General features: G+C 42.4%; 1 protein-coding gene across 1 annotated transcript; it reads left to right on the top strand.

Annotated features, from left to right (window-relative positions):
• The first annotated feature begins 7,911 nt into the window (after positions 1–7,911).
• Positions 7,912–10,424, top strand: lrrc4c (leucine rich repeat containing 4C). The gene has a single exon (XM_033038893.1). The coding sequence runs from the start codon at positions 7,937–7,939 to the stop codon at positions 9,857–9,859; it is 1,923 nt and encodes a 640-aa protein (XP_032894784.1). The 5' UTR covers positions 7,912–7,936; the 3' UTR covers positions 9,860–10,424.
• The last annotated feature ends 2,923 nt before the right edge of the window (positions 10,425–13,347 follow it).

Below are 13,347 nucleotides of genomic sequence, written 5' to 3' on the forward strand. Positions count from 1 at the left end.
GATCGAACATTTATGCACCTGTAGTAAGTGATTATCCCAGCTCTCTTTTGAAATTTTTATAGCTAATTCTTGTTCCCAGTCTCTTCTAATTCCATCAGTTGTGGGTATTTCTATGTTTAAGATGATGTTATATAGGTACGATATTAAATTAGCTGATTTTAATATCGATTAGCTGATCAGGATATAGAATAAATTGGAACAAAACTGAAATTATGTCGATAAAACCAAAAGACTCAACACACCTCCGGAAATTCCCCTCTAAAATAGCCACAGAAAAATTCAAATATTTGGGAATTGAAATTACTAGAAACTACCATGATATGTTTAAAGCCAATTAAGATCCCTTACTTAAGAAACTAAATAATTTGATTACATTTTGGAAAACACTTCCGATGTCCCTAATAGGCAGAATAAACACTATAAAAATGATCTTTTTACCACAAATCCTATACCTATTTCAATCAATACCTATATATCTCCCAAAAAAGTTTTTCAAAAAATTGGACTCAGACATCACAAATTTTATATGGGATTATAAATCCCATAGAATACAAAGAGCACACCTTAATAAACGAAAAGAGTTGGGAGGTCTAGCGCTCCCTAATTTTATGTATTATAATTGGGCAGTAAATATTAAAAATATGATTCACCTGCTGGACAATTCTGCCCAGCAGGTGGACTGGATTGTAATGGAAAGAGAGGACTGCTCTCCGTGTAATATAGGAGCGACTCTCCTCTCACCAATATATTTGAATAATAAAAATTATAATAAAAATCCAATTATACATAGCACAATTAGAACATGGAAACAAATAAAACAGAATCTAAAATTAAGAAACCTATCTCTTTTAATACCAATAGTTAATAATCCATCGATTAAACCATCAATTATAGACAAATCATTTATACAATGGGAAAGAATGGGAATCAAAACGCTCGAAGATCTGTATGAATTGGGAAAATTACTAACATTTCAACAACTACAACTGAAATATAATTTGAAAAATAATCAATATTTTAAATATCTTCAAATTCGTGATTATCTGAAAAAATATACAAAAGACTATCATAATATGCCTACCGACTTACTGGATGAAGCAATGAAGACAAAGGCGGAATAAGAAATTATTATAATAAACAACATAGACACTTTGGAAAACAAGCATGCACTACCAATTTGTCTCAACACTTGGTGGCTACAGCAGATCTTTGGTATACCTTTGGATGATAATAAGCTTTTAAAATGTAAATATGCTGAATACTAAAAGTGATTGTGTACCAAACGCAACTTGTCATTTGCCTTAGATTTAAATATTTTCTTGTGAATGTTCTTTCAGCTTTGAAGTTCAAAGAGGAGCCTTCTTGAGCTACTCATCACTGGAAGGGGATCAGTATTCTTACACCATCGGTTTTGCATCTTTTACCAATGTTAGCATAAATGTTATTTTCTGAGTCTAATTTGATACATTGATCTGATCATGAATTGATGGCATAAGATTACTTCAAACCCCTGCTTTTAAGGGAAGAATTTAAGGACTTACTTGGATAATGGGGGGAGGGGGAGGGGGGGGGGGGGGCTGTGGCACCAAGAGAACAAAAAGGGACCAAGCATTGGGGGGGGGAGGGGTCACCGAGAACAAAAAAGTGATAATTGGGAACTATAATAAATGTTTTGTCACTTTGTTGACGGCCTATCTGTGGTGACTCTTTGCATACCTTGTGTAAGGTTTGCAGAACAAAGAATTTCACTGTAAAGTATCATTCAATCAATCAAAATCTTTAAACATTATGAGGTTCTCTACCTCCACCACCTGCTCAGGCAATGTATTCCAAATGCCAACCACCCTCTGGGCGAAAAGAAAACATCCTCAGATCCTTTCTAAATCTCATCCAATTCTACATTTTTTTCAATCCTACCTATGCATCTCACAATATGTTAAACATCAATATTTTAAACATGCCTCCCCCACCCCTCATTATTTTCCAGACTTAGTCTAACCCAGTCTCTCATTGCAGCTGAATCAATCCATCCCATGCAATGTCCTCTGCACCCTCTCCCTTGCAATCATGTCCTTCCTACTTGAATTGTGAACTGTTCTCCAGTTATGGTATAACTGAGGTGTATTACCATAACCTGGAGACTGCAGATGCTGGAATCTGAAGCAAAAACAACCTGCTATGAGTCAAGCAGCATCTGCACTAGTCCTGATGCTGGAACTCAAACCAAAACGTTGCCTATCCCTTTGCCTCCATAGATGCTGCTTGGCCTGCTGAGATTTTCCAGCAGTTCATTTTTATACCATAACCTCCTTGTTCTTAAATTCGGACACTCGAATAGTTCCTCTTATTTTACAGTTGTCTTCATTTGTAAACTGTTTTTGTAGTTGTTGAACATGTTGAATCACACCTACATGTTAGGAACAGGTTTATTTCAAATTAAACCTTCCATCACACCAAACCTCCAGTGATATGAATCCAGACAAATAAACACATGTAAATTGATGCTTTTACTGTCACTCCAGTAAAACAAGCTGCCATGTTTAATGTTTGCTCCATCACCGAGTACCTGCTGCCGCACCATAGATAGTGTTACATCTCAGTGATGGTGGCTTCGATGAAGTACCGGAGAGCTCTAGTACTGCACAAAACTACAACAAGGTAACAGCACAGCCAAAGATTTGTCATTGCTGCTAATTATGGTCCACAGGGATGGCCTCTCAGCCTGATTCATCTAATCTGCTATGCGTACCCTTTAATTCACCGTCATATTTAGCCAATTTTCCCTTAAAGGCATCAATACCATTTGCCCCAAATTGCCCCATAACAGAACAAACCTATTGTGCTGCAGCAAGTAAAAATGTCATTGTCCTATCTGGGACATATGACAATAAAACACTCTTGAATCTTGTCTTGACTTGAATCTCCAATATTTTGCATGAATTTGTTATTGACTCATCTATTTATTAATGGTGGTCATGGGCTACCCCACAAACTGGAAGTATCTGCTCTGTTTCCACCTGAATAATATTTGGTCAGCAAAGAGACAGCATTTTCAAGAGGTGGACAACAGTTGAGAATAGTGTGCTTTTTTTAAACACGAGATAGACATGGATTCATAAATTTTGATATGGATTACTTAATGGTTGGTATGGGTACCTTTACTGCTGTAAATGTTTAATTAACATTTTGGTAGACCTGATATTAAGTAATCATTATGATTGGAACTCACCCATAGAAGCCTCAATATATATTTTTGACTTAATTTAGTTCCAGATCTTTGGAATATGTTTGGTGCTGAACTCGTAAATCTGGGACATGGCCAGTTTCAATGATCAAAGTCATAAAATGGAAAGATGTAAGGGAATGTGTTTGGTTGTAAAAATATTCCAGGAATGGGAACCACAATTACACCATCTGATTTGAATAGATCATAAGGTAGGTAGGTTCAGGAACGAAAAATAATAATAGAATAACGGAACGTTTGCCAGTAATACCTTTCTTAATTTTTAACAGTCATTTAGGATTTAGTTACAAAAAAATAATTTACACTTAGCAAGTGTTATGAAAAAAAAAAGGATAATAAATATCTGCCTCAAGCATCGTATTACTCTAAGCTTCAAAATATATACCTGATGCAATCTACGTTTGTTAAGTAAGTTGGTCATGAGCAAAGAAAATGATAAAGAGGTGTTTTAAACAAATTAAAACTGGAGTGTACATTTCTCAGAATGTTGAAAGGCACTTTCATGAAGTGTATGAAGTTATTGGGGGGGGGGGGGGGGGGGGGGCATAATTTCCGGAGACATATTAAGAAATCCTTTGTTTAAGAAAGAACTGCAGATGCTGGAAAAATCAAAGGTAGACAACAATGCTGGAGAAACTCAGCGGGTGAGGCAGCATCTATGGAGCAAAGGAATGGGTGACGTTTTGGGTCGAGACCCTTCTTCACACTGATGTGGGGGTGGGGGGAGTGGGAAGAAGAAAGGAAGAGGTGGAGACAGTAGGCTGTGGGAGAGCTGGGAAGTGGAGGGGAAAGAGGGAGAAAAGCAAGGACTACCTGAAATTGGAGAAGTCAATGTTCATAGCGCTGGGATGTAAACTACCCAAGCGAAATATGAGGTGCTGCTCCTCCAATTTGCAGTGCGACTCACTCTGGCCATGGAGGGCGCCCAGGACAGAAAGGTCGGATTCGGAATGGGAGGGGGAATTGGAGTGCTGAGCCAACGGGAGATCAGGTTGATTAATGCGAACTGTGCGAAGGTGTTGGGCAAAGCATATCGTCAAGCTTGCGCTTGGTCTCACCGATGTAGAGCAGTTGACACCTAGGGCAGCGGATGCAATATATGAGGTTGGAGGAGGTGCAGGTGAACTTCTGCCTCACCTGGAAAGACTGCTTGGGTCCTTGGATGGAGTCGAGGGGGGAGGTAAAGCGACAAGTGTAGCATTTCCTGCAGTTGCAAGGGAAAACACCGGGGGGGGGGGGTGTTTTGGGTGGGAAGGGATGAATTGACCAAGGAGTTACGGAGGGAGCAGTCTCTGCAGAAAGCAGAAAGGGTAGGAGATGGGAAGATGTGGCCAGTGGTGGGATCCCGTTGGAGGTGACGAAAATGTCGGAGGATTATCTGTTGTATGTGACGGCTGGTAGGGTGGAAGGTGAGGACAAGGGGGACTCTGTCCTTGTTACGTGTGGGGTAATGGGGAGTGAGAGCGGAGCGATGGGATATAGAGGAGACCCTGATGAGAACCTCCTCTATAGTCAAAGAGGGGAACCCTCGTTCCCTAAAGAATGAACTAGGAAATCCTATTTGCCTTAGGTGCTTCTTTAAAATGAACTTCTAACAAGTTATTCCAGATTATGAGCAAGCCTGAAGGAGCTAGAGTGTGACTTTCACATCTCTATGAAACAAAAACGACTTTGAATCAATGAAAATATGTCACTATTACTGAATACATTTATCCTATTATCTGTATTTGCTGGTACAGGTGCACAACCTTTTATCCGAAAGCCTTGGGACCAGACACTTGTCGGATTTCGGAATTTTTCGGATTTCCGAATGCAAGATTTTTAGCGTAGATTAGGTAGGAAGCGCGGGCGGCTTGAAAAGTCTGGAGCGGCTGCCTCCTCCCCGGAGACCGGGGAATCATTGCATAAATGTTAGTCAGTTAGTTTGGAGGGATTTTATGTGGTGGTGGGTGGGGGGTGAAGGGGGAAACTTTAATTCTTAGTCCCCTACCTGGTCGGAGAGGCGGGGAGCGGGCAATGCCTTACCGGGTCGCCGTGCAGTAAGCTCCGGAGCGCTGTGGTCGCCGACTCCCAACATCGCGGAGCTGGGGGCTGCGGGCGTCCGGCCGCGGGCGGCGCCGGTTGGAGCTCCGAACCCGGCGATCTCTACCCCTGGCTGCGCAGCGCTCCAAATCCAGCGCGGCCCGCGGCCGGACGCCCGCAGCCCCAGCTCCGCGATGTTGGGAGTCGGCGGCGTCGCAGCGCTGGGATACCAGCGGGGAGCGGGCAATGCCTTACCGGGTCGCCTTGCGGTAAGCTCCGGAGCGCTGTGGCCGCCGACACACAACATGTCGGCGGCCATAGCGGTGCTGGGGCTGCAGGCGTCCGGTCGCGGGCCGCGCTGGATTTGGAATGCCGCGCAGCCAGGGGTAGAGTTGCCGGGGTCGGAGCTACAACCGGCTCCGCCAGCGGCCGGTCGCCCGCAGCCCCAGCTGGGAGTCGGCGGCCACAGCGCTCCGGAGCTTACTGCACGGCGACCCGGTAAGGCATTGACCGCTCCCCGCCTCTCCGACCAGGTAGGGGACTAAGAATTAAAGTTTCCCCCTTCACATAAAAGCCCTCCAAACTAACTGACTAACATTTAAGCAATGATTTACAGATGTTTAAGTGTCCCCCCGGTCTCCGGGGAGGAGGCAGCCGCTACAGTAGTACAGACCTGGGTTGACCGTGGGTCGTTTCGGGTCAAGTTTGGCGCCAAACGCGAGCTTTGGTGTGCAGACGACATCCTGGGGAAAATGGCCGGTTTTCGGAGTTTTTCGGTTTCCGGAACTCCGGATAAAAGGTTGTGCACCTGTACTTGAATTTCGAACAATTCTACTAATTCACCTAAAAATAAATTCCTAATATATGCAATATAAAAGTCTGTTTTCCCATGATGTAAACTATTTTGAAATCATTGCAAAAATGATGCCCTGGCAATACGTTTTTCAAAATATGTTAATAAAATTTCAATTTATTGAATTGAAAAATACATGCTAGGCTTTCAGGGCATATTGTATTGTCTATTGTGTAGGAAGGAACTACAGATGCTGGTTTAGACCGAAGATAGACACAAAAAGCTGGAGTAACTCAGCGGGTCAGACAGCATCTCTGGAGAAAAGAAATAGGTGACGTTTCGGGCCGAGACCCTTCTTCAGACTTAGTCAGCCTCAGAATGCAGAAGTTGTATCGACCCAAAACATCGTCTATTCCTTTTAGATACATTTCTTCAGAGTCCACTCTGCTACCAATTGTCACGTGCAGGTATCGCTGGTCGACGTGAACTCGGTGGGCTGAAGGTTCAGTTTCCGCACTGTATCTCAAAACTAAACTAAACTAAAAAGGATGGGACTTCATGTTACAGCTCTACAAGATGTTGTTAATGACACATTTGGAGTGCTGTATTTAGTATTAGTTACTCAGGTCAGGTCGGGGGTTCCCCCCGCCACGGTTACCATGTAATCCCGTGCTACCTGCTCCATGGTCGGATAGTCAGTGACTAAACCGTCTCCCCCACATGGTTTGCCAGGTGAGGAGGGGGCTGTGGACCCCCAGCAGGACCAAAATCAGACCTGTCAAAGGGCGGATGAGCTTCTCGCGAGCCAACGACCATCCACACTTCAGTAGAAGTTGCGATCACTGTCGTACATAGCACTGTAAGGAATGATGATAAAGCACACACACCAAAATCCTATACTCCCGGCGGCGGAAGTCCGCAGGAACTGGAGGACAGAGATGTGTGGTGCATCCGTCACCGTTCCCGTCGGAAACCAGCACCACTGCGTCACTAATGTTTTCAATGATGATGAATGAATGCTATGGGAAGAATGGCATTAAACTGGAAAGAGTGTAAAAAATATTTACAAAGATGTGGATCTGGAGGGTTTGCCTCTCTTTGCCAATTTCTCTTTTATCGTTACCGAAGCAATTCATACAAATTCAGAAAATATTTGACTAAATACTTTCCAATAATGCGTTATTTATTTGCAGTTTGAATACTTATGTAGTCGGACTGTGACTTTTAAGTGGTTGAAACGTGTGGGTCTAATATTAAATATATGGTATTTAATGTTTGGAACAATTCAACTCATTGTTGGGAATAATTTCTGAGTCTGTATTTCTCAGATAGAAGTCATGTTTTTTGAAATTGGGATTAAATTGAAAGAGCAGCCAGAGGTACAGGTGTTAGTCCTTTAAACTTGCTATGTGGCAAGGGCTTTGGAGACAATCGATCCAAATTTGGGAAGTGGAGTAGTATGAGCAGTTGCTACAGTGCATGCTTCAGACAAATGATCCATGGGCAATTTTGAATTCAAGAATATTCAAGGTTTATTTGAAGGTATGATCACCCTGTTAGTATATAAGTGACATTAGGGCAATCTGCCAGTGGGGAAGTTCACAGAAGCAGGCCCATCGCCCATCATGATGCCAAGTTAAACTAATCTCTGCATGCACATGATCCATATCCCTCCATTTATTGCATATCAATGTCACAGGTTATTGCATGTATTACATTGCTGAACAGGGGCAACTGCACAGGAAAAGCAATATAACTTGAGCTGACAAAATAATCTAGTTTTACACTGGTTCACAGCATTAATTCTATCTTTTCTTTGTTTTTCAGGTTACACTAATAACTTGAACTCAAGAAAACTAACATCCAGTAAATTATGAATGTTGAACAAGATGACATTTCATCCACAGCAGATGATGATAGGTCCAAGGCTTAACAGGTCCATACTCGACCCCTTATTTGTGCTGCTGTTGGCTCTGCAACTTCTCGTGGTGGCTGGTTTGGTCAGAGCCCAGACCTGCCCTTCTGTGTGCTCCTGTAGTAATCAGTTCAGTAAAGTGATCTGTACCCGGCGGAACCTGAGGGAAGTGCCGGATAGCATCTCCATCAACACGCGCTACCTGAACCTTCAAGAAAACAAGATCCAAGTGATCAAAGCTGACAGCTTCAAACACTTACGGCACCTGGAGATTCTACAGTTAAGTAAGAACCACATACGGCAGATTGAGGTTGGGGCCTTTAATGGCCTGACGAATCTCAACACCCTGGAGCTATTTGACAACCGCCTCTCCACCATTCCCAGTGGAGCTTTTGAGTACCTATCCAAACTGAAGGAGCTGTGGCTGAGGAATAATCCAATTGAAAGCATACCATCGTACGCTTTCAATCGAATTCCATCTCTAAGGAGATTAGACTTAGGCGAGCTTAAAAGACTTGAATATATCTCGGACAGAGCCTTTGAAGGTCTGTCAAATTTAAGATATCTGAACCTTGGTATGTGTAATCTTCGGGAAATCCCAAACCTCATGCCTCTGATAAAACTGGAGGAACTGGAACTATCAGGGAATCGGCTTTCATTAATGCGACCGGGCTCCTTTCAGGGTTTAACTAACCTGCAAAAACTGTGGATGATGCATGCTCAGATCCAAGTGATTGAGAGGAACGCCTTTGACGACCTTCAGTCACTCATAGAGCTTAACTTGGCACATAATAACCTGACTCTGCTGCCGCATGACCTGTTCACACCCCTTCACCATCTCGAGCGGGTCCACCTGCATCACAACCCCTGGAACTGCAATTGCGATATCTTGTGGCTGAGCTGGTGGCTGAAGGAGATTGTACCCTCCAACACGACGTGTTGCGCACGTTGTCACACACCCCCAAGTTTAAAAGGGAATTACATCGGAGAACTTGACCAGAACAAATTCAACTGCTACGCCCCGGTAATTGTCGAGGCTCCCACCGATCTCAATCTGACCGAGGGAATGGCAGCGGAGTTGAAATGTCGGGCGTCGACCTCCATGACCTCGGTGAGTTGGATTACTCCCAACGGCACAATTATGACTCATGGAGCATACAAGGTTCGTATTTCCGTGCTGAACGATGGCACATTAAATTTCACAAATGTGACCGCCGAGGACACGGGATTGTATACTTGTTTGGTGAGCAATTCTGCAGGGAACACAACGGCTTCAGCCACGCTGAACGTGACTGCCACGGAGAACAGCACTTTCACTTATTTTACAACCGTTACAGTGGAGACGATGGAGCCATCTGTGCAGGTACACACAACGGATGATAAATTTAGGCCTACGCCTTTCAGCGAGTGGGATACAACATTTGTAACGACCTCCTTGACTCCTCGGAGCACAAAATCGACAGAAAAGACAATTACAGTCGCCATTACGGAGGCAGGAGAAAATGTCATGCCTGGCCTGGATGAGGTGATGAAAACCACAAAGATTATTATTGGTTGCTTTGTGGCCATCACACTTATGGCAGCGGTGATGTTAATCATTTTTTACAAAATGCGCAAACAGCATCAGCACCAGAACCACCATGCTCCCACCAGGAGCATCGAAATCATCAACGCAGAAGATGACATCGCAGGCAGTACTGCTGTGGAGAGTCACCTAACCATGCCCACTATAGAGCATGAGTATATGAACCATTTTAACTCTTATAAAGCTCCATTCACTCACACCACCACGGTAAACGCGATTAACTCACTACACAGCTCCGTGCATGAACCATTATTGATGCCAATGAACTCTAAGGACAATGTGCAAGAGACACAAATATGAGTGGGGGGGATAAAATACACAAAATTTACAAAATGACAAACAGGACAAGGCTGATTCTACTGTTTAAAAGAAGTGTCTTTAAAGAGGTTTATTTATTAAAAATAATTCTATTGTGATCTAAAAACAGAGACAATTATGTGTATTCTAAACACTGATTTGACATGATGCTGCGCCCAATAATTTAGTCATCACCATGTTTTTCATAGGAGATTTTGATTCTCCAAGGGACTATTCAGATATTTTGTAAGGATTATGTTTCACATGGGGTTTTTATGGTGAATTCTAGTGGTGAGATTCAGTCTGTTTTGTCTCTTTCTGTTATTTCATGACTCTTACAACCGGTAATGACAGAGAATGCAGTATTAGAGGTAGATTTATATTAAATCTTTTATTTTCCATGTATCATCTTGTTCTATATTTACAAACAGAATCATTCTGTGAAGATTGCTTGTAAAAAAAAAACAAAAAAAAACACATACCCATGATCTTTTAAACAATTCTAGATCCAGAATTTGTAGTTAAGTACTAAATAAGATTATAAATAAACTATTGTTGGTTTTCAGTACCTTCAGATATCAAAATTAATGGTTCTGAAGTTGGAATTTGACACTGTATTTGCAGTATTCTGTAACGTATTAACCCAAGGACTCAGTACTTCAAATTCGGTTAGCTTAAATCTAATTTAATTTGTACAATAACTGCATTATCTTTTTCTCATTCTGTCATGTTAACATAGCACAAGGTTATGGAGGTATGGCAAGTGACCATTTTAAAAACAACATGTTTTGGACAAAAAGACTGCAATGACAAATGTGATTTCCTGTCAATACTTACTCCATGTTCAATGCATGGGTATTCAACGCATAATTGTTGTCAGGTATTTTGAGACGAGCATTCAGCACATGCAGCGGGTGAGACACTTGAAGATTATGAAGCTTACTTCACAGTAAAGGTTATGCCACTGGAGACCTGTCAGTTGGATAAACTGTGCATTTTCTCATATCCAGAGGTGAAGATTGTACAAATAATCTATTTATCAAGGGATTAGAAATATATACGTTTGCAGGTAATGTTAAAAACAGCACACTATTTATCACATAATATTTAGATTGGTGTCTCGATTTCTCTATCCTGATGGATTGATAAAGGTTTGTATCTATATAACCCAGTGCATTGCAAAATGTTCTTCCAAAAAAGACCTCTGATCTATTTGATTTGGAAATATTATGGGTTTCCACACTGTTATTGGATCAAATTCCTATTGATCAGCATCGTGTGATGTTATGAGGACACAAGAGATTGCAGATGCTAAAATGTTGAGCAACAAAGAAAATGCTGGAGGAACAGGCAGCATCTGTGAAGGGAAATGAACAGACGATGTTGCTGTTCGGAACCCTTGTTCAGATTAATGGTACAGAGGATGAATATCTGGGAGAAAGATGTGAGGGGAAGGGGTGTGGCAAAAAACTGGTAAGTGAGAATTGTAGGACCAGGTAAGAAAGGATTGCTTGGCAGATGAGTGAGGTAGGGGAGAAAAGTGTGGAGATAGAGTCAAAGAGCACTGAAACAGGCCCTTCGGCCCAACTTGTCAGTGGGATTTATAAGAAGGGAAGGTCTGGAGTGTAATGTAGAACGAGTGACCAGAGAGAGTGATGGTGGGTTGATGGGAATTGGTGTGGGTGGGGTGGTGGTGGAAATGGTGAATCCAGAATTAGGAGGCGTTTTCAGTGAGCAGGTAGAGGAGGTGAAGGAGGGCAAATGAACTAGGTGATGGGTAGTGGAAAGAAGGTTATGCATAGTAGGGTGGAGGCAAATCCATTAGGACGATGGTTTTTACCTGAAATTGGAGAAATCAATGTTCAGGCATTTGGGTTGAAGACTACCCAACTGGAATATAAGATGCTGGTCTTCTGGTTTGCTTGTGGCCTCTCTGGCAATGGGGAAGTCATGAACAGACAGGTCATTTTGGGAATAGGAAGGAATGTTGAAGGGACTTTCTCCATGAAAACTTGGTTCTTTCATCTCTCCCCACCTGCCCTTTCCCATTCACGTTATGCTGCAATTGGAGGAGGTGCAACGCCTGCGCCTACACATCCACACCTCACATCTATTCAGTGACTAGACATCCCTTCCAAGTGGGGCAGAGTGAGACATACCTTTTCCAATGTCATCTATTGTATTCGGTGCTCTCGATGGGCGTCTGCTCTGCATCGATGAGACTAGGCATTAACTAGGTGATCGTTTCACCGCATACTTGCATTTTGTCTGCCAGGAGCTGCTGAGTTCCTGGTTGCTTTACATTGATATCACTTCCCATTTCCATACCTACCTGCCTTTCCTCTCCTCCATCCATTCAGCCCAACTCTGAGGCCCCATTTTTCTTTTCTCCCTTTTCTCCATCAACCCACCATCCCTCCCTCTAGTTCTATATTTCACTTCCTTTTCAGATTCCACCATTAGCACTGCTTTACCATCTCCACTCCACCTCCAGCCTTTAGGACTATCTCCACACTTTAACCCCCCCCCCCCCCCCCCCCCCCACACACACGACATATGCCAACCAACCTCTCCTTACCTGAATTCATCTATCACTTACCAACTCCTGCCCCATCCCTTCCCCTCAACTCGTTTGATCAGCTATCTCCATTCGATCCCATCGGTTTTAAGAAGGGTCCCAACCCAAAATGGCATCTGCACATTTCCCTCTGCAGGCCCATTGAGTTCCTCCAGCAGTTTGTTTTTTGCTCATCGGATGTGATATTTCACAGAGGTTGTCAATTACAACCTAATGCTATCTGGGGAAACAAAATAAACGGTATTGTGCCATCAATGCCCACATGCAGTGAACAAAATAAGTAAAAGCTAATCCATCTGTTCTAGTTCATGCCATAAACGGTGACCACTAACCCTGGGGACTAGAAATTGAACCTTGTCAAAGTTTATATGTGTTACCTTGAACATTTTGCATAAAATTAGGAAAACCATTCTTCACCTTGTATGAAATGAAGGTATTAGTGGCCAGCCATGCATTTTTCCCATCCTTCCCTCTCATTGAATGAAGATTATTTTAGTTACATTGTTTACAATATTTAAAAACATCTGGTGCCCTTAATGGAATAAAATTACATCTTTGCCTTTGAAGAAAATCATTTCATGTGAATAGATTTACATTAATATTTACGGTTCCTTTTTAAGATATTATTATGAGTGGTCTAAGCTTCCAAGATTTAATTAAAAATCTTAACACCTCATTTCAAGATCATTTGTAATGCAACCCAATTAACCTCATTTGCCAGTACTCCTGGGAAGAACATTACACCATTTTATGATGTGACAGTGAAATGGAATTGTGAATTGTTGTGTTTCTATTTGAAAGGAGTGCCTTGCCCATGCATCTTGATATTTTTGACACCTTAGCACAATTTAATGCAAGTGAGTTGTGTATCCACATGATCACTATCTTCACTCTCTTCGCGTGGACCCAACTT

Source organism: Amblyraja radiata, chromosome 20 (genome assembly GCF_010909765.2).
Source record: "Amblyraja radiata isolate CabotCenter1 chromosome 20, sAmbRad1.1.pri, whole genome shotgun sequence".
Taxonomy (NCBI): domain Eukaryota; kingdom Metazoa; phylum Chordata; class Chondrichthyes; order Rajiformes; family Rajidae; genus Amblyraja; species Amblyraja radiata.